Below are 21,870 nucleotides of genomic sequence, written 5' to 3'. Positions count from 1 at the left end.
TCTGAGGGTCATTTTGCCCCTTTCCCAGGGACTGAGTCAAAACACCAAGAACTGAGTCAACACCTAAGGGTTATCTTGCCCCCTATTCAATAACTGAGTTCTATTTGGAAAACATTCACAAGGACTCAAGGGGGAATGGAAAGTCCCCAACATTTCAGTACGTACAAGTGTAGTTGTTAGGTCCTTGGTTCCCAGGGGAGGGGGGAGCATTACTGCTGAGAGGCCTCAAAATTGGCCTCAGAGATGTCAGAAATGACTTTAGAGTTATTTTAGAGTTCTACAGTAGTAAGCTGGGGAGGGTTACCAAAGCTGAGACAAAATGGGGAAAATTACATGATATTGTCAAGCAGGAGCATAAGCAGGCATAAAAGGTCTAAGAGACTTGAGAGTTTTGAAAGGCAGAGAAATGGACTGTCTTAAAGCAACTTGGTGAGGAAAAGGCTTATTTCAGCTTACAGCTCACAACTTATATCTTCTATCACTGAGGGACATCAGGGCAGGAACTCAAACAGGGACAATGGAGGAACACCACTTCCTGGCTTGTTTCTCGTGGTTCCTTCAGCCTCCCTTTTTACACAACCTAGAACCACCTTCTAGGGGTGGCCTGAGCCCTCCCACTTCAATCATTAATCAGGAAAATGTCCTGTAGGCCAATCACAGAAGAACTGACCAGCATGTGAGTATAGAAAGGACCTATGTAGGAAACAAAAAGGATGTTGGAAATAGAGTTTTTTTCCTGTGTGGTGCTGGTGATTAAACCTAGGGCTTTGTGTGTGTGAGGCAAGTGCTATAGTCCAAGTCTGAGAAAAGTGTGTTTAAGTACTGCAAGGAATCCAATTAAGTAAATGAGAATTTTCAAGAGAATAGGGAATTTAGCACTGGCCTAATGTATGCAAGGCCTTGAGTTTGAGCCCCAACACTGGGAGGAAAATTAGTTTGTAGAATATACTGGCACACTGTGACCAGACTGAAAAGCTTTGCCTGGCAGGTGAGGTGAAAATGACAGGGTTTTAACCAAATGGGGAGCGGAATTAGAGGGCAAGCAATCCAGAGCAGAAACAAAGCTTCTGAGGTCTTGAGAGAGGAGAGAGAAACAGAGTAAAAGGTGGATGTAGCATCAAGAAAAAGAGAGCTTGAATTTGAAAGAGTCTAGCTGTTAGGATCCCAGGACCTCCTGCCTCAGCAGTCATCACTGTACCTGTGTTCCATGTGGGACAAAGAAGAAAGCGTCTCTTTACTTCACACTTACTTAACCAGTGCCCTATGTGCTAAGGCCTTTACATGTTGTTCTTCCATTAATCATGAATTGTGCCAAATGTTTTCAATTCATACTTCAGTTTAATTCTTTAACTACACCCATGAAACAGTATTTTCTCTGTCTTACATACCATGAAAAAACAGCTTAAATAGTTAAATACAAGGAATTTAAATACTTAGAAGTTAAATACAAGGAAGCTGGCCTGTGGTGATACACACCTGTAATCCCAGCCCTTGGGTCTGCGGCAGGATCCAAGGTTCTAGGCCTGCCTGGTTAAAAAGCAAATTCAAGGCTGCATAGTCAGGCTCGGCTTTAAAAGTAAAAACATTGTAAGCTGTTGAGTGGCAGAACTTGAACCCTTGCCCGGACCTTCTGGCAGCATACCTGTGTTCTTTTGCTGTCCCGTTCTTTAAAGTTCTAAGCATGGCTTTGGAACTCCACCCGGCTTCCCTCGCTTATCTTCCTTTTGGCCTTTATTCACTGGCGTCTCCACGCTGGCATCCTGTCCCCTCCTCAAACACCTCAGCTTCTCTTGTACCTCCTTACTTCCTCCTTCTGACCCTTCTCTGTGAATGTAGAACTGTTTCTAGTCATCCAGTAAACTGCATTCTTCAAAGGCCTCTACGAGGAAACCATCCTGACTCTCCCAAGAAGAATGTCTTATACATAACGTTTATTGTGCGTCTTTGGTGCAGTTCTTCATAAACAGGCGTGTGTACCATTGTTATTAACCATACAGCAAAGACAACGAATAAATGAATGTTCGAAGGGCACTAAATAATCCCCCATGCTATGTGAGCAGAATAACTTCAGAAAATGTTGATGCAGACAGTTAACCAGTTGATCGTGAACTATCAAGAAGATCAGGGGTTTAACATGTTCATGTTCTGCTCCAAAGACAATGTTTGACATCCTGATATTGGGTAGTAAATCATCACTGCTTAGAAATGCATGCAGCATTATTGCTCTTTGGTTCAGATTCCTGGAATTCCAAGCCCAATTTAACAACCCAATTTGTATTTGCCCTAATTTATTTTAACCTATAAATCTACTTAGATTTTGTGTTGTTGGGAGTTGCTTGTTCATTTCCTGGCTTCCCAGACTCCTGAAATAATCGCACAGAAACTGTATTATTTATAATACTGTTTGGCCAACTTAAGCATATTGCTAGCTATTCTTATATTCTAAACTAACCTATCTCCATTAATCTATGCTGCACGACGAGGTCATGACCTACCAACAAAGTTTTGGTAGACTGCAGAGTCGTACCTCCGCCCCCCACCTAGCTCTGTTCTGCTAAGCCACTGGCCAAAACAGATTTATTCATTAACCAATAAAAGCAACGCATAGACAGAAGGACTTCCCACACCAGATTTTGGTTATCTTTTATCTGACCATTTTTATTATAATGTTTGTTTTGTTTTGAGTCAGAATCCCATTATATATCCCTGGCTGGCCTGGAACTCACTATATAGACCAGCCTGGCCTTGAGATCCACCTACCTTTGCCTCCCAAGTGCTAGAATTAAAGGTGTCTGTCACTACACCAGGCTTCTGTATTCATTTTGAAAAGCAGCCATCAAAGGAAAACCTATGATCAAAAAGCTTTCTACTTTGATCTTTGAGTAAATTTGTCCTCGTTATCATGGGTCAACAAACTATGTGCTTAAAAATGCTGAAGATGGAAATGGGAGGAAACAGACTTAATTAACACATTGTGTGTTAGATACTGTGTGCCCTTTACAGTCGGAAGCCAAATAGTCATAATGCCACCTCCTCTGTTTATTTTGCATTTTGTAATACAAGAGGCCAATTTAATCAGTTACAGTAGATGCCTTTTCTCAAAAATAAAATTTTCAACTGATTTCTTTTTGAAGGCAATTTGTGAAATAGTCATTAATTTTTAAAAGCAATTTTAAAAACAGAATGAATAATTTAGAGCATGGATAATGGGGGCAAAGACAGTCTTTGCACCCAGCTAGATGACATTGTAACAACCATTCTGCCTCAAACTATGGTAGAAAGACAGACTTCAAAAATCATGGAAATCAAAATGTAGGTTCCCCCCTTATAGCTGGGAATCACAAACAGACTTCCTGGTGTTTTCTACCTGTAAAGACAAGACAAGGCACCTGGTAGGAACATGCTGCCTACTTAGCTACATGTGCAACTCCTAGCACAATGCTGAACACAGCCAACAGTCAGTGCACTGGTCTCCCTGAGCACTTTCCTGTCTTCTTGTTTACCCTGAATGAACTTAGAGCTTATCTTTGAACTGCAGATTGTTCTTGTATAGCCAGGATCAAAATGGAATATATCCCTGCTGCCATTTATCTCTTTAACAGAATGGTGTTTTTAAAAAGAAATTGCTGCTTGCTTTGGGAGAAACAGTGTAGCTGCTTCCCCTGAAGTTAGCGTCTTTCAATGCCATGCCTTCTGTTTATCTTCCTCTAGAAATCTGAAGTCAGTGCCAGTGACTTCCTCAGTGAAGATGAGAGCATGGAACCTTCTAAAACAGTGAACCAGTCAAAAGCCTCTGGCAGATCTAAGGTGGTAGGGTCAAGTGAGCACAAGCTGAAGAAGATGGCAGCTGTCAAGAAAAGCAGGTGAGCCTCATGAATGCTGAATGCAGGCTAAAGCGGAGCAAGAGCATTGTCGCAAGGGAAATAGCCTGGACTTGGCCAAGCCTGCAGAAGTGCTTAAGTTATATATAGCAGCTCATTGAAGGATTTCAACCCTAAAAAGCACAGCTCAACAGGCAGAGATAGGTGGATTTCTGTGAGTTCAAAGCCAACCATGTCTACATATTGAGTCCTAGGACACCCAGAACTACATAGAGAAACCCCGTCTCAAAAACCTAAAAATTAATAAATAAAAAAATAAAAGGTGATGCTTAACAAGATGAGTTATGAAGAAAGCAGAATAGTGGGTGGTGGTATGTCTGCTGTTATCATACCTGTATGGAAAATGTGAAGAACACACAAAATGACATGGTAATGAGATTAGGTAGTGAGTAAACTAGAAGAAGTTACACTTCCCTTCTAGAAAAATCTAATTCTGTAACACCCATTCCTATACTTGTGTGGATATAAATCTTACAGTTAAAGAATATTTTTACATAATTTTAGATGAGAACCAGATCTGATCATAAATGCTGTTTCCAATCCTAGCATGGAAGTTAGAAGCAGGAGAATGGGGGAGATGGTGTTCAGGCCAGCTTGGACTACATAGTGAGACATTGTCTCAAAGTAAAACATAGAGCTGTTCCTACTTATCTTTGGAAAGAAATACTCACTGCTTGACCTCTTTCCTCCTGTGTAACTGGATTGTTCCCAGTGGGTCTCTAACTCATACCTACCTGTCTGTGAACTTACAGAAGTGTGGTTGATGAACAAGTGCTCTCAAGAATTCCAGGACATACCCCAGCGACGTCACTAAGTGTGGATAGACTGGCACTTCTGGGTAGAATACATTCCGTCAGAATCATCATTGAAACAATGGGCGTCCCTCCAGATAGTCCCCATGTGACACCAAACAGAAAAAGCTTTGCCGGGAAACCACCAAAGCCAGCAGCAGCAACAGCAGCAGCAGCAGCAGCAGCAGCAGCAGCAAAAAAGCGGTATATCTAAATAAGAAGGCTAAGTGGTTCTTGGGGAAAGTGTGGCTGATAATAGGAAGGGTGTAACTGTTTATGATTTCTTTTCATGTACATTTCAATCAATAAATTGATTCAAAGTTCCCAAGAACGAGGGTAAATTTAGAGTAAAGAAAGCTGGAGTAGATGGTGTTTTTCAGCCCTTACAGTTACAGCAAAAGAGACGGGCACCTAAGATGGTTATCTGTAGCATAACACCTCAGGGGCCAGAGAGATCATTAACCTTGGAAGTGCTGTGGGTGCTCTCAGAAACAAGCTCCATCCCACCTGGCAGATGGTAAAAGACTTGAAGAGTGAGCTCTAAGTGACCTCTGAGGCCATGCAGTCCTGGAAATAGGAACTTCAAAGATAGAGAGACAGAAAATAAATATACTTTTTGTTTGGTTTGGTTTTAGATTTTTTTTCCTTTTTATGTATATGGGTGCTTTGCCCGTATGTGTACCACATGTGTGCGTGATGCTCAGGGAGGTCAGCAGGGAGGAGAGCACTGGATTCCCTGGCACTGGACTCCGGTGGGTGCTGGGAAACTAAGCTGGGTCCACTGCCAGAGCAACAAATTCTCTTAACTGCTGAGCCACCTTTCTAGCCCCTATTTTGTTTGTTTTTAATTAGTTTTTTTTTTCTTCCAGCACTTTCTTTGTGGAGTATCACTTTCCTGTGGGCTTTTCCAGACGTGGACTGGGAAAGACAGCTTTGATCACTGAGGTCGTGCGACTTGCCTCCAGTAAAGTCGCAGATGGAGGTAAAAAGTGAGCTAGTTTTCTGCTGATCACTGCCTCTGACCGGACTGCTAGAATTAGAAGTGTGTGCCATCACCCATGGCTTGGTTTTTGCTTTTTAAAATGGTCTCACTATGTAGACTGGACTGACCTGAAACTTTAAGTCATCCTGCCGTTGCTTCCCAGGTGCTGGGATTTCAGGAGTGTCCCACATGCCTAGCTGTAGAAGGCACTGTTTAATGTAATGTCTTAGGGTTACTATTGCTTGATAAAACTCCATGACAAAAGAAGTTGGGGGGAAAGGGTTTATTTGGCTTGTATGTCCACATCTTAGTCCATCGTCAAAGGAAGTCAGGACAGGAACTCAAACAGGACAGGAACCTGGAGGCAGCCTGCCTTTTTATAGAGCTCAGGACCACCTGCCCAGGAGGGAACCTACCCACAATGGACCGGGTTCGCCCCATCAGTCACTAATTAAGAAATGACTCACAGGCTTGCCTACAGTCCTGTCATACTGAGTCACTTTCTCAGTTAAGCGTCCCCCTGTCCAGTGACTATAACTTATATTAAGTTAACATAAAACAGCACAAGTATAAAATGTTTTGTTTTTTATGTAGTTGATTTATCTAATTTTTCTAATTTTTTGGTTTTTCGTTTTGTTTTATTTTGGGTTTTTTTTTTTTTAAGACAGGGTTTCTCTGTAGCTTTTGGGGCCTATCCTGGAACTAGCTCTTGTAGACCAGGCTGTCCTTGAACTCACAGAGATCCGCCTGCTTCTGCTGGGATTAAAGGTGTGCACCACCACTGCCCGGCTTATTTTTTCTTTTGTTGCATGTATTTTTGATATTGTCTTTTATTTTCTTTTTGTTGTAAATATTCAAACACCAAAAACATGTTACTGTAGCCTAATATTATAGATACTTTTAATTTTTTTTAATTACATTTTTTGGAAATTTAATTTTGTATGGGAAGGTGGAAGTAAGGGGCAGCAGCAGGAATGGAAATCCAGCGCAACTTTCAGGAGTCGATTCTCTCCTTCTGGTGTGGGCTCCAGGAAGGGAGCTCAGGTTGTCAGGCTTGACAGCACATGCTTTTACCTTCTGAGCTGTCTGCTCGCCCAGCAGCTGCTTTGAAGAGTGGGTCCTCATTTTGATCATATCAAACACTAATTATATGATCTTAGCAAATCACTTTTTGTCTTTAGGCCTCCCTTACTAATAATATTGATTAGACTATGTAGTTCATTGTTGTAAAGGAGGCCCCTAGTTTATTCCTGGCTGCTCAGCAGCTCAGACCCGAAATAATCACATAGAAACTATATTATTTAAAACATTTCTTGGCCCATTAGCTCTAGCTTCTTATTGGCTAACTCTTACATATTAGTTTAACCCATCTCCATTAATCTGTTTATCACCACAGGGCAGTGGCTTACCGGCTAAGTCCTTCTCAGGTGGGGATACATGCCTCTCTCCAACTCCTCCTCCTTTCTCCCAGCATTCAGTTTAGTTTCCCCCTTCTGTCTAAGTTCTGCCCTATCAACAGGCCAAGGCAGTTTCTTTATTCACCAGTGGTATTCACAGCATACAGAGGGGAATCCCAAATCAGTTATGTTATCTTTCAACTCTAAAAACCTTTCTGTAAGGCATGGTTAGCAGTTTATACAGATTTCTCCATTATTACATTCATTCGCTTAGCACCAATCAAGGCTTAAAAAGCAGAATTATGTGATTGATACAATAGCTATGAGGAAATGTGCTTAGGTAGGAAGGAGCAATCTTAACACAGGTTGTAGTAGAATTCAGTCTGTTCATTAAGAACTACTACTGTACCCAGAGACTTTCTGTTTGCCCCTCAGTTGACTTCTGGTGTCCAGAAGAGGTAGAAGTGTTATCCTTTTCCTGGGTACAGCAGCCAGAGAAATTGATCCCATGGTGACTCTTAGTTCCCGGGCACAGACCCACATTCTGCCTAAGAGTAATGAGAGGGCGAGAGTCAAGAATTGAGATTGCCAAAATTGAACAGAGAAGAGTAGGTCAAATTTGGTGATTTGAATGAATGAATGTTCAGTACCAGATTCTCTATATAACTCGGCTGTTGGTGAGCATTGTGCAAACCTGCTAAAGATGCTCAGAAGTGAATGACCAGTAACTGAAGTAATAGGGCTGAAGTGAGCTCATCTTTGATTTGATTCTCAGATTTCTTAGATGAAATGTCTTAGATGAAGCTCCATTACCAATGACCACTGTCACGTCATCCTGTTTACAGTAGAGATTCCTGTCTACTCAGAAGGCCTCAACTCCACCTGATACAACTAACTAGCATGAGTAGTTGATACTCATCCTGAATGACAGCCTAAATGTCTTGTCCGTTAGCCAGAAAATTTGCTTACTTTTATTATTGGAATTTTAAATATTGTTCTTCTATAAATTCATTTTCCTCTATCTTCCCTCTAGTTAATCTCCTTTTTCTGTTGAGCCACTTACCTACCTGATTTTCAAAAACAGTCGTGTTTGGTAGGCCATAGTAGCACACACCAAACAGGCAGATCCCTGTGCATTCCAAGCCAGCCAAGGCTACAAGTAAGACCTGATCTCAAAATAAATAAACATTTAAAAAATCACAGTGTCTTGGCCACAGTGAGATATATGGGTAAGTCGCCTTTTATATCTTGGTTCACGTTTGAAGATCCTTTCTCATAGCAGATCTGAACAGTAGAACCCACTTATCTTCTGCTACTATACCCAGCTTTTTTTTTCTTGCCTCTCCCTACAGCCTTTGATTTTATAAAGTCACACTGAATTCCTGAATGAACTTGAGAAGGGCAGGTGGAGTCAAAGCATGTATTAGTGGTGGCTGTGGTTGGTTGTGTGACATGTGACTGTTTACCTGTTCTCTTTCACAGTGGTGAAATTCCAGCAGCGATTTGTGTGTCCAATAGAGTTTGGTGGCCCAATGATAGAGCACTGGTGGAATTCTAACCTCACCTTCCAAATTTATGCAAAGAAAGCCCCACAGAAAAAGGTAAGTTATTTGAGCTTTATACCAGGCATTTTCCTAGATAAACGAGATTTCTGGGTTCAAATAATACAAATGTTACTATGCTAAATACTCTCTGCCAGCACACTGTCACATCTAATAATTATACCAGCTCTGTGAATTCAGTATTTTACCACCTTCGTTTCCTAGAAGAAGCTAAGTTCAGTGACGTGTCTGAGATTCCCACTCTAACAAGCAGAGCCAGAGCAGCGTGCAAGTTCTTGGTCTGCTCTGGTTTTGTTTTGTTTTTGTTTGTTTGTTTTGGTTCCTTTTTTATTTTTGAGACAGGGTTTCATTTATGTAACCCAGGCTGATCTTGAACTTGTGGCCCTCCCACCTCAGCCTTCTAAGTGCTAGGATTACAGGGGTGTGCTAACCACAACTGCCAGAGCCCATGTCCTCGACCTCCTGACTGTGCTTATAAACCGTAGTAGCGTGATGGCAGGATCAGGATGGGTTGTTTTATACGAGCCTCAATTTGAAGTCCTCTTTCCTTGTTATGGGCAGAATATCTAGAGTGCCCAGCCTACACCCAAAATAATAAGATTGTAGGTAGCGACTGATCAAATAGTTCCAGTTTATGAAGTTCACTTGCAAGAGACTCCTCGGAGGTGAATGACATGGGTGGGAGCTCGATTGCTCCTTCAGTGAAGATATAACCTCTTAGAAAAATAGTGAAACAGGAAGGAAGGGGGAGTAAAAAGAAATCAGAGAATTGTTCAGCCATGAGAAAACTTCAACACAACCTCACTTACATTTTAATATATTTATATTGCATTCCCTAAACCTAGTTAATGGCTTTTTTCTAATTATAAAAGAAGTTTGAATTTAAAAATATTTTTCCATTTGAATACGACCCACCAAGAAGGCAAAATTTGCTTATAACCTGGCTTGGTGGTTCTTGTCTTTAATTCAACACTCCCGAGATAGATGGAATCCTGGGAGTTCAGAGTCAGCCTGGCAATGAAGCAAGTTGTGTTTGTTTGTTTGTTTTACATTTAACTTTTGTGTTTTACTTTTCATTTATTTTGTGTGTGTGTGTGTGTGTGTGTGTGTGTGTGTGTTTGTGTGTGTGTGTTACTAAGGATTGAACCTAGGACCTCAAAAATGGTTGCCAAGTTCTCTATAACTGAGCCCCAGACATCTTTTTACTTTTTATCCTGATCAGGTTCTCACTAGGTTACCAGGCTGGCCTTGAACTCACTGTGGTCCAGGGAGACTGAACTTTCTGTTCTTCCTCAGCCTCCTAAACAGCTGTAATTACAGACCCTGCTGATGTGACTTCCAACTGAGCCTGATATGTTACAAAATGTTGAATGTATCTTTTGTTTGTTGGGTTTTTTCTTAATATTATGTCATGGTTTTTTTTTAATTTCATTTTTCTTTTAATAAAATAGTTTCCCACATAATTTTATGTTTAGGGAACTATATGTTCATATTTATATAAGCCTCCTTGGGGCTGTCTTATGGGTGTCTGATCCCTTCTTCCAAGTGGGAAGTAATATCCCTGATTACTGAAAGAATGGAGGGTTGGGTCTGGGCCGTGGTCTTGCCCAGTGACTGCCTAAGAAAACACCACCTTTTATGTGAGTTTTTCCATAGTGCTAGGTTGGTTCAATCCTATAATTAGACTGGAGAGAAATGATTTTATCTACAGTTCTAGTCCATAGCTTCTCCAACAGTTTATAACAGTTGGCCATAGTTGATGTAAATGGCGTTCTCGAATATGGAGGGAGCCCTTAATTAGAATTTTCCTCATGCTGGGAAGCAGCAGAGACACCTGTGGTGTTGGGCTGTTACAGTAAATGAAGTATACCTAACTTTCTAGCCAGTTCAATTGCTTCTTTCATATTTTCCATTGCCCTTGTGCTTTGAGCTGAGTTGGATCAAGTGTGAGGAAAGCCTGCCTCCATGCAGCTGTTACCCAAGCCAGTAAAGGGAGGGTTATCTAAAATTTATTCAAGACCTCCAAATTTATTATTCAACTTTTATCAAACATAACAAGTGTTGCTCTTATTACTGTAAGCTTTTAGTGAGCTGGCAATGTTGGTACATACCTGTGATCCCAGCAGATGGGAGGCAGAGGCAAGTCCAGGACAGACAAAGCTACAGAGGAAGACCCTATCTAAAAACAGCAAAATAAAATCATTTGTGAACTGATAGCTCTTTGGAGGGCCTGCCATACAACTATATGGTTATAATAAAATTAACTTGTTATATATTAGACCAGTGGTTCTCAACCTTCCTAATGCTGCAACCCTTTAATACAGTGTTGTGGTGACCCTTGCCATAAAATTATTTCATTACTACTTAAAACTGTGATTTTGCTACTGTTAGGAATTGTAATGTAAATATTTTATATGTGACACCCCCACCCCGCACCGGGTTGTGACCCACAGGTTGAGAACTACTGCATTAGATATTTAGTTGTTTCTTGTAATTAACTACTTTTAACACATGCAATTTGTGTATAGTTTTTAATATGTTGTTATTTTTCTAGTGTAAATTCCAGAAATGGAATCACTGGAGCAAAAAATACAAAGCTGCTCATAGTTACTGCCAAATCTCCTGTATGAAGACATGTTGGCGGTTTCTTTTCCAGCCTGTTCATATGACAGCTTTGTTGTCTCAATAGCATATCACGTGTGACTTCCTCAGTCCTTTTTTTTTTGTTTTGTTTTGTTTGGTTTGGTTTTTTTGGTTTTTCGAGACAGGGTTTCTCTGTGGTTTTGGTTCCTGTCCTGGAACTAGCTCTTGTAGACCAGGCTGGTCTCGAACTCACAGAGATCCGCCTGCCTCTGCCTCCCGAGTGCTGGGATTAGACTTCTTCAGTCTTACATTAGTTAAAGAATCTTACTATAGAAAAACTAAATTTTAATAGAGAAAGATGCTTTTTGTGGCTTATAAAATCCTCTGTAATCTGTATTTTCTAGAGGAAATTAATAAAATCCAAAAGGGAAAGTAAAAACTGGCAGGATATGCTGTTGACTGAGGTTTCTGTCCCGCCCAGTCCCACAGCCATTAAGTCCCAAAGAATAACACAGAGATCTACATTAATTATAAACTGATGGGCCTATTAGCTCAGGCTTCTTATTAACTCTTATAACTTATATTAGCCCTTAATTCTTGCCTGTGTTAGCCACATGGCTTGGTACCTTTTTCAGCGAGGCTGTCACATCTTACTTGCTCTGTGTCTGCAGACTGAGCTTTGCTTTTTCCAGAATTCTCCTTTACTCATTGCCCTGCCTCTACTTCCTCCCTGGTTGTCCTGCCTGTACTTCCTGCCTGGCTACTGGCCAATCAGCATTTTAATGAAAAATAGTACAAGTGATAGGATAAAAGACCATTGTCCCACAGCAATATGGTAGCATTATTGGTCACATCATAGTGGAGCTTTGTACTTCATAAAGCACTGTTCTCTCACAAGCCACATAGGCTGTCACTTCAGTTAAAGTCCCCCATGGCTTCTTCTTAAGCTTTTTCTTTCCTTATTTTATCAGCCAGAAGCCGTTGGATCTGCATCTCTTCCTTTGCGAGCTGTCATTCAGTCCGAGCTGCTTTCTTTCCGTAACCAGCTTCCAGTGCAGCAGGAACATGGCTCATCTGCACTTGGCCCCCTCCAGGTACGTGGGTGTACATCCAGAAAGACACGGCTATCTCCTGAACATAATATGCCTGCAAACAGGGAAAGGAAGGGCTCTGCAGTTGGGAGGCGTCTGTTGAAGAGCAAGAGTGCCTGGAAGGCAGTAAGTACGTACAGTAGTGCCTGGGAGGAAGCAGGAGATGGACAGACGAGCCCTCTCTGAGGAGCCGATGTCTGAGGTAATAGCTGAAGAAAAAGGGAAGAAAGTAAAAGCACATATAAAAGCCCTAAGGATTGTTCCCATAGGATAGCAACAAGAGTCAAATGGTAGAAAATAGAGTTATACACACTGGTGAGAGTGAAATTCAGATCCTTTTAGGTTAAGGCAGTGTTTAAATTTTGGCCTTGTGACTCCAGGAATTTTTTCCAATTCCCTTTAAACTGAAAGAGTTCTTTAGCCCTTCCTATTTTAATATTTTAGTAATTTTTAAGATAAGCCAGTTATTTATGCTGTAGACTGCCCCTCTACTGGTTTACCTAAGTATTTTTTATTTTGTTTCATTTTTTGGAAGAGGCCTTTATTATATAGTCTGAAATTCGCGATCCTTTTTACTTCAGCCTCCCCCAGTCCAGGAATGACAGGTGTGCTCTAACTAACTCAGCCTCAATCATGATTTTAAGATAATTATAAAATGGCAGTTTCTTTTCTGTTGTTGTTTTTTAGATAGGGTCTCACTATATAGGCCTGGCTGTCCTGCAACTCACCGTGTAAACTAGGCTGACCTTGAACTCACAAGAGGTCTGCCTGCCTCTGCTTCTCAAGTGCTAGGGCTAAAAGGGTACGCCACAACACCTGGCTTAAAATGGTGATTTCTGGCTTCATGTTCTTCATGAAACTTGGAGCTTTATCCATTATGTACTTGCTCTACCACAGAGCTGTCAAGCTCTGAGCATTTATTGATGGGCATTACTCTATATAATGGTGAAGAGGAGTTACTGTCCCTTACCAGGTTAATTTTGCATTAGTGTGAGCTGACAGATTCTTACCTTATTCACTAGGTTATATCATCTGTTGCTGTTACTAATTCTGGCTTGGCCAATAGGAGCTTCTTCAGCTGGGGTCTGTGTCAGTTATACGTGTCTCCATCCTTTTCTTAGCATTTCCTTATCTTCTCTTACAGAATGATTTACAGGTCATCATATATTGGTAAATAATCTGTCTGGGAGGTTGGCGAATATGTCTGTTAGTATTTGAGGATGGATGAATGTATTCTTAAGTTTGTTGTCAGCTCCAGAATTCTGATTCTAGTCCTACGAGACATTCTCACTGACTCTTCTCCTTTTGTCTTCAAGGTCACCATGGAGCTTGTTTTAGGCAGCAAGGGTTTCACTGGTGTCAGCGCTAAGTTAAGCAGCAGCACCCAACATACTCCACTTTCTGCTGCTACAAGTCCAGATATGGCACGGAAAACACTCCAGGATACGACCTGCACCCAAAACCCACAGAACTCAAATCAAATTCATGAGGAAACTTCAAGGAAAACACAAAATTTAGTGCTCCCCAACCCGAAGTCAGCGAACCCTGTATCCTCAAATTCTCCAGACGTCATGACTGTTCCGCATCACAGTTCAGTACATCAAACCAATGGGTCAAGCAAAGAAAGTGCCTTACTATTACATGTGCTGTTGATGGTGCCAGATGGGAAAGACTTTGTTTCTAGAGAGCCGGAGAAACCACCACCGTGCAATGTGTACTTAAAGTGCAAGCTCTTCCGCACAGAGGAAGTCACCACGTCTGCCGTCTCGTGGGGCACGGCGCAGCCTGTCTTTAATTTTTCTCAGGTAGCTTTGTGTGTTTCCTGTCCATTTGTGGTTTGTGGGGGCAAGAGACAGATGTGTCTTAAGTGTACTCTGCATACTGGAAGAAGCTTTGGTCGCTGTCTGGTGTGCTACGTTGTTGTAGGAGTGATGTTGCCCAAAGTTTTGATCTCTGCTTGTTTCTGTTGTCTCTGTTTGCCCAAGTTCTAGATTCTCTTCCTTTCTGCTTCTTTTAAAAGTATCAGGTAAAGTCCTCAACTCCCCAGCTTTCTCCTGTCTCTGAGTTCTTCAGTTTTTTAGTTATGTATTTCTTCTCATTTATTCTCTATTGTAATATCCATCTCTTGATTCTTCTGTAGAATTTAGTTCTTTAGTGCTGACACTGATGATTGAACCTAAGACCTTGTGTGTGTTAGGCAAGTGCTATACCACTGAGCTACACCCACAGCAAGCCACTCTGTTTTTTTTTCCTGACTTAACAGCTGATCGCTTTCAGTCTTAAGACCAAGAGAAAACCTAGCTTATCTTCCTTGGGAAGGGTTGAGTACGTTTGGCAGGCAGCCCTGCAGTGGGCAAAGGTGGAGGCTGCAGCACACTCCCTTTTCTTCTCCAGCTTTAAGTGTTAGGCTCCCACAATCAGAATTCTAGTCTCTCTGTTCTCCTGTGGACATGTGGATTCCCACAGCTTCATCTTCATTCTGTGAAGGTAACTTCCAAATCAATACTTCTGTGCAAGTCAGACATTTCCCTCCAGGGTCAGCTCTCTGATTGTTGGCTGGACATCAGCACCTGGATGTGTCTATAGCCCCTTTACACTAGCATTGCCTAGTCTTTACCAGATATTCTGTAAGAATGTGCAAGTAAGAATTCAAAGATGTCCCACCACTTGAGGTCCTTCAAATTGGTGGCCTCTTGCCACTACTATTAATTTAATGGAGCTACTCTTAACTGTTAATCCATACTTCAACTACCAGCTAGCTTTATCTAGAATAATTTTAAATGAAAAATCCAGATGAATAGATGGTTTTGCTATTTGTTATGACACATGTTAAACAGAGGAGGTTTTTTGGTTTTTATTTGTTTTATTAAGTGTTGTCTAGGCACTGGATTGGCAGTGCTTTGATAAAGGCTTCAAAGCTCTTTCTCCAGGCTGGAGAGATGACTCTTGATAAGAACGTGCACTTTTCTTACAGAGGATCTGAGTTTGATTCCCGGCACCCACATCAGGCAGCTCACAATAGCCTATAACTTCCAGGCCTCCAGCCTCCATGCATATACCCAAACACCAACAATACACACATACACTTAATTAAAAATAACATGTCTTCCAGCAGGATTTAAAAGTGATCGCTTTACCTGAAAAAAGGTTGGGTGAGTTGGGTAGGCACCATATTTGACATGCCTGACAACTTGCTCTGTGTCCCTTCATGGACACTGTCATCAGAGAGAACCCCTACTGGTTGGTAGCTGTCTTTTGTATGTATTAGTCTCTTACAGTAGACCGCGTTCCTGTGAGGATACAGACTGGATTGTATTTTAATATCTTCAGCGTAGTACTGTGTGTGCGCATGGGCTTTCAGTCAACACTTGTTGAGTAAAAGTACTAATTAATTGTTTCAGTGGTGGAAATTCTTTTTCCTGATTGTTCTCCCCAGGTGATTCCCGTTTCACTGTCTTCCAGATACCTGGAAAGACTTAAGAACAATGTGATGATAATTGAAACTTGGAACAAGGTGCGGAGCCCAGGACAGGACAAGCTGCTCGGGCTGGTGAAACTCCCTCTCCATCAGTTTTACATGTCATTCAAGTAAATAGGAGTACTCTTTATTCTTCATCTCTACTTCATATAGACTGAAGATGAATTCTTTGAGTATACAAGCTTGAGTAGAATCTCCCAAAGGCCTTTCTTATGTTCACAAACTTTCTGCTCTTTGTTCTTTTGTAAAACTGTCACACAGATCCTACTTTGGAGTTTGTTAAGAGCCTTAGGACTTTAAAGCATTTGATTTCATAGCAACCTCTGATGCATTGTGTATAAGAGTGATTAGAAATTCAGAGGAGTTAATTATGTGTTGCATATAGTGTAAGAGTAGAACCAGGCTTATAACTAGATAGCCTGGCCCTGGGGTCCACTCTACTCAAAAGCTCTACTGCCAGAGTTAGCCTTCCAGCTGATGGTTGACTTCTCCATCATGAAATGTCAGTTTGGTTCATAGCAACTGTTCTCAAGATTTCTGTAACAAGTTAACAAGTTGAGATTTGCTAACTATATGTACATCTTTTTAATAACTAGTAAAACCCTGATTAACTTGGTTACTTTTAATCTACAAACTTCCTTTTCTGTTTGATTCAAAGGGCAGATTTTTAATTGCTTTAGCACTAAGCATGGTTCTGTTGTAAAGTTTACAGTCAACATTTTTATGTGCATTATCTCACTCGAGCTTCATTGAAACCTCATGAAGTATTATCATGGTCCTTATTTTACAAATGAAGAAAGTTGTCCTGTAACTTTGAGAGTTCATTGTCTCTGGCTTCTTTTCCCTCATCTCTAAAATGAGGGTGATACTGGGTCCACTTTCTCACTTGTGGAGCAGTCATGAGGATCTAGTGAGAAAATGCATGCGTTTGCCTTGCAGGAATAGATAGGTAAGTATTTATGATGCTAACTTCGAACATAACAAGGCTGAGGAATACTGCTGAAACAATGGGTGTCAATATCTGTTCTAGACTTTCAGCTCACTACCACCACTACTAATACACACACACTACATACATCACACCCACACACATCACATCTTTTTAGTTGTGAAATTCATCTGATCTCTTATCCTCCCTTCGCTTCCCTTCTTATCCCAGTAGATCCCATCCTTTGCTGATCAAGTACAAAACAGCAGTAGCTAACAATTACTGAGCATTTACTGTGTACCAAGTACCTTAGTTGACTTTTTATATGAGTTGTCTCAGTTTAGTCCTAACAACTCTTTTATAGAAGTCTCATACTATATTTTACAAATAAGAAATCGGGCTGTAAAAAGTTAAATTGGTGATTTAAGCCTATATAGCAAGTAAGTGAAAGCACCAAGAGCCAGCCTGGTAAAAGAAAATTATTTGGGTTTACAATCAGATAGTTCAGGACTAGAGGTATAACTCAGTGGTAGAACAGTGTGATGATAAATAAGGGGCTTAGGAGGTAATTCAGCTGGCACAGTGCTTGCTGCAAAATCATGAGGACCTGAATTCTATTCCCAGTACCAGTGCATGCATCTGTAAACCCAGCACTGTGTGGGTAGAAACAGGGGAATCCTGGAGCTTCCTGGCTAGCCAGGCTTTGCCGGATTGATGCTTCAGGTTCAGTAACGACCTTATCTCAATATCAATCAAGGAAAAACTTGACAACAACCTTCAGGTTCCATGTGCACGTGCAGATATATGTGCGTGCTCCCAAGCTACACGTGCATACATAAATTAGTTAAAACTAAAAAATAATCAGAAGAGTCAGTAGTTGAATCCTAGTTCAACTTGAATCCCTGCTGGCTGTGTAGCCTTAGCTAAGTTACTTAACCTTTTGAATAAGATTTTCTTACCTGTTAATAATAGTTAATACCAACTTTTGCAGTGTAAATGGGTTAAAAACACTATGAAATGCTTAGTGCTTCTGTGTGGTTAATGATTAGTAGATATCATTGGTACTGTTATCCAGATCTTACCTTTCAGACTGTGAGATCCACTTTTCTTAGTTGACCAAATGGACTGTATAAAATAATGAAATTCAGCAAGTTCCCTCTGAAGTACTGTTCCATTGCAGACGGTGGACTTGGCGCTACCACGGCACAAAGATAACCTGGACTCATTTGTAGCCCTGTACTTACTGCAGACTGAATTTTCCTGCCTTGTAATTTTAGTTTGGTTACTAACAGAATCATATTTTTAAAAGCACTAATTTATTTTTCTGGTTATCAATCCATTTCTGACAAACTGAGAAAATGAGCCAAGTAAGCAAGTCTGACATGACTGATAGTTGCTATTTGTTCATTCACAATGTCTTACTCCCTAGAGATCCCAAGATTTCTCGCCTGCTGCTTGATGCCAGGTACCCAGTTGTTGCTGTCGACAGCTATATGCCTGTGATTGATGTGTTCTCAGGCCACCAAAATGGAAGCCTTCGAGTCTTTTTAGCCATGGGTTCTTCAGATCAGATAATGATGCTACAAAGATTAAAGAATGAAGAAGGAACACTCCCTCCCTTCAGCCCTAGGCCAGCCCATTTCCTGGACCAGCCACCTGTAGCATCTGTTCCTATGGTAATGACCTAACATTATGGTTCACAGAAAACTGGCTCATTTTCTCTTACACATTTTAGTGAAAGGCTCCAGTAAACAGTATAACTTGGATTTACTTTATACTTACTTGTACTTAATTTTGTATGGGGAAGGTATGTGTGTGCATGCTCACATTATTTGTGTAAGTGCATGTGTGTAAGTGCCAGTACTTAAACTCAGGTGTCATTCTTCAGGCGTGTGTGTGTGTGTGTGTGTGTGTGGTATATATGTATTGGGGTATGTGCACATGTGTGTGCAGGTGGAGGCCAGAGGCCAGCACTGACTGTTCTCTATTGCTCTCTATCTTAATTTTTAATAATATTTTCATCTTATATGTAAGATGTTTCAATTGTATATATATATTGTATACATCTGTGTACCTTGTGTTTGTGCCTGGTGCCAGAAAAGGGCATCAGACTTGAACTGGAGTTACAGATGTTGTGAGCTGTTGTAAGGGTGTGCAGATGAAACTCTGGAAGAGAATCCACTGCTCCTAACTACTGAGCCATCATTCCAGCCCTCTCTGCCTCTTTAGCACTTGGATTCCAACCACAGCCCACCACACTAAGCCCTTTCCTCAGCCCCACAAGTGCTTGTTTTAAATCAGAAGAGTCACTGGTATTCTTCTCTTATGTTTTAAATGGTCTTTATATCACTCTTAGCTCATTGAATTTATAAACAAAACCTAGGATTAGAAATACTGTTCATTGATAAAGAACTAACCAAGTATGCTGAGTATGTAGCTCAATTGGTAGATTGCTTGCCTAGCATTCATGAACCCTATGTTTTGTCACCAAGACTCCACAAAGCCAAGTATCCATCATCCCAGCACTTGGAAGGTAAAGGCAGGAGACTCAAACACTCAGAGATATCCTTGGCTATGTAGTAAGTTCAAGGCCAACTTGGGCTGCATGAACGTTTGTCTCAAAACACACACACACACACTGAAGACTTTTGGAACTGGAGAGATTGCTCAGTGGTTAAGAGCACTTGCTGCTCTTGCAGAAGTCCCAGGTTCAGTTCCCAGCATGTACTTCAGACAGCTCATTACTCCCATAACTCCATTTCTAGGGGATCCAACACCGTGTAGACATGTAGGTACATACATATACTTAGATACACAAACATAACACGTCAAATATAAATAAATAAATCTTTAATAACTTACCTAATGTGTAAAAGACTCTGGTTTTGGTCTCAGTACCACAAAAAAAAAAAAAAGAAGAAGAAGAAGAAGAAGAAGAAGAACTGTTTGGACAACCAGGTATTAGTCCTCCAATGTGCTAAATCATCTTGAGAGAGAGAGAGAGAGAGAGAGAGAGAGAGAGAGAGAGAGAGAGAGAGAAAGAGAGAGAGAGAGAGAGAGACCCAAGTAAAAGTCTGTAAAATCCCTGTGTATTGACGCAAAGTCTGTGTAGTAACAGTGAAATGCCTTGTTTTTCACTAATAACCAAGCAGTAATTTATTTTATACATTGCTGCACAATTGAGAAGGTATACTGGCCTGCGTTTCCATGTTTAGTTTTATAATATCTGTGTACCATGAGTTTTGGCATTTTTTAGTATGTGGTGAAACAGAATCAAAGTCACTGTATTAATTTTCAGGAGTCATAAGTTGCTAACTGAAAATTACATGAAAAGCACAGATAAATAATAATCTATAATATTCTCAAGTCTTTTCAGGTGTTGTTGTTCCTCGGCTTGCAATATAGACTCAGAAATTATTAAATTCATACTGAAAGTTAGAACATGATTCTTAGGGTACATCCACAGAGGAAATTTTGCCTTTATGGCTGAATATCCACACGTCTGTGTCCCTCTTACACTGTCTTTCATCCAGTTCTCCATCTGCAGGATCAATTGTTAAGTTGCTCTAGTGCCATATGGCCAAATTTAACAGCTGCCATGACTCTTTTTTTTTTTTTTTTTTTTTTTTTGAAACAGGGTTTCTCTGTGGCTTTGGAGCCTGTCCTGGAACTAGCTCTGTAGACCAGGCTGGTCTCGAACTCACAGAGATCCGCCTGCCTCTGCCTCCCGAGTGCTGGGATTAAAGGCGTGCACCACCACCGCCCGGCTCAGCTGCCATGACTCTTAAGAGTGCTTCTCTGCCACTTTTTTCTTCCAGGGATCAAATTATAAGTTTTCTATTTCCCAAAGGAAGCTTTTTGAACCAGTATTGCTTACATATGCTTTTGGGTTTCAAAACAAATACTTAATGCAATCTTCTCTAGATTGATTGGATTTGTAGTTAGGTGTTATTTAAAACCAGTAGTAAAACTCTTAGCTGAACCCTGAATTCATCCTTTGAAAAATTTTGTTAACTGGTTTCTAGTGTCTGCTGAGGCTGTGTAAGGTAGAGCTAAAGAACACTGGCTGCAGGGTCAGGGAGCTTGTGAGCCTGGCTGTAGTTAACAGTCATGCATGTTAACCAGCTAATACAAGGGAAGTGTGGATAGAGTACCTGGCTCATGGTAAACACTCAATAAGCACACCAGTGGTGGTTATGAAATAATACCCTTAGCAACCATGTGTTCACTACTTCCCCAAGTCTCAGCATTATCCCCAACTTATTTAGAAATAATAACACCTGGTGCTTCAAACACATATTCTTTTTCCTATTAAGAAAGTAATGCCCTATCCCGTGTTCTGAGAGCTTTTATCAACAACAGATGCTGAATTTTATCACCTTCATTCTCATCATTTGTTGAGAGTGAGACCATCCTCCTGTTTCACTCATGCACAGAATCTTATTTATGGACTTCCTAACATGACTCAGTCTTACAGTGTAGGGTAAATCCCGCTTGTTCTGCTTATACTGAGCAGTTGTGGGAGCTATACATAGATTTCTGTTAGGTTTCTTCATAGTCAAGCAAGGGTATTCTAAACAGGCTCATCTTTAAAGCTCACCAGTATCTGTTTCATTTCGTAGCCGGAAGGCCAAGGAAACCGACTGATGGAGCACCACTTTGAGTTCCATGTGGTGATGGTCAAAGGGCTCGTGCCCCTTCAGACAACAGTCTGGGGAGAAGCAGATTGTTACGTCCAGTACTACTTTCCATTCCAAGACTCCCAACCCAGTGTGCTCCAAGGACCTGACTTCCTTGAAAATGGTAGGCTGGGAGACCACATCTTCTCAATCATGCTTTAGTCTTTTATTGAACATACTTAAGAACTGTGTTTTTCCTGAGTAGAGTTGTCTGCCTTGTTAGTTTTTCCCAATCATACCTAGGGATAAAGTTATGTGGACATGTAACATAAAATATGGTCTAAATTTTCATTTTGCTTTTTAACTACTTTTTTTTGACATGGTCATAGTATTCATAATACATTTTCATGTACATTAATAACATGGAGTAAAGCCGGGCGGTGGTGGCGCACGCCTTTAATGCCAGCACTTGGGAGGCAGAGGCAGGCGGATCTCTGTGAGTTCGAGACCAGCCTGGTCTACAGAGCTAGTTCCAGGACAGGCTCCAAAGCCACAGAG

General features: G+C 40.9%; 1 protein-coding gene across 4 annotated transcripts in view; it reads left to right on the top strand.

Annotated features, from left to right (window-relative positions):
• C2cd3 (C2 calcium dependent domain containing 3) overlaps positions 1–21,870 on the top strand; it is a 93,445-nt gene that overhangs the window by 27,582 nt on the left and 43,993 nt on the right. For all 4 annotated transcript variants that reach the window (XM_005357502.3, XM_026784395.1, XM_026784396.1 and 1 more), the window contains 9 exons: positions 3,712–3,863; positions 4,634–4,876; positions 5,542–5,654; positions 8,534–8,652; positions 12,168–12,290; positions 13,604–14,092; positions 15,724–15,875; positions 18,123–18,369; positions 21,316–21,496. In XM_005357502.3, coding sequence (XP_005357559.1) covers positions 3,712–3,863; positions 4,634–4,876; positions 5,542–5,654; positions 8,534–8,652; positions 12,168–12,290; positions 13,604–14,092; positions 15,724–15,875; positions 18,123–18,369; positions 21,316–21,496 — 1,819 coding nt within the window. The remainder of the gene's footprint in view (positions 1–3,711; positions 3,864–4,633; positions 4,877–5,541; positions 5,655–8,533; positions 8,653–12,167; positions 12,291–13,603; positions 14,093–15,723; positions 15,876–18,122; positions 18,370–21,315; positions 21,497–21,870) is intronic.

The sequence above is a fragment of the Microtus ochrogaster genome, chromosome 22 (genome assembly GCF_000317375.1).
Source record: "Microtus ochrogaster isolate Prairie Vole_2 chromosome 22, MicOch1.0, whole genome shotgun sequence".
NCBI classification, from domain to species: Eukaryota; Metazoa; Chordata; class Mammalia; order Rodentia; family Cricetidae; genus Microtus; species Microtus ochrogaster.
Note: the sequence above shows the minus strand (reverse complement) of the source record. Positions and strands in the feature narration are given on the sequence as shown.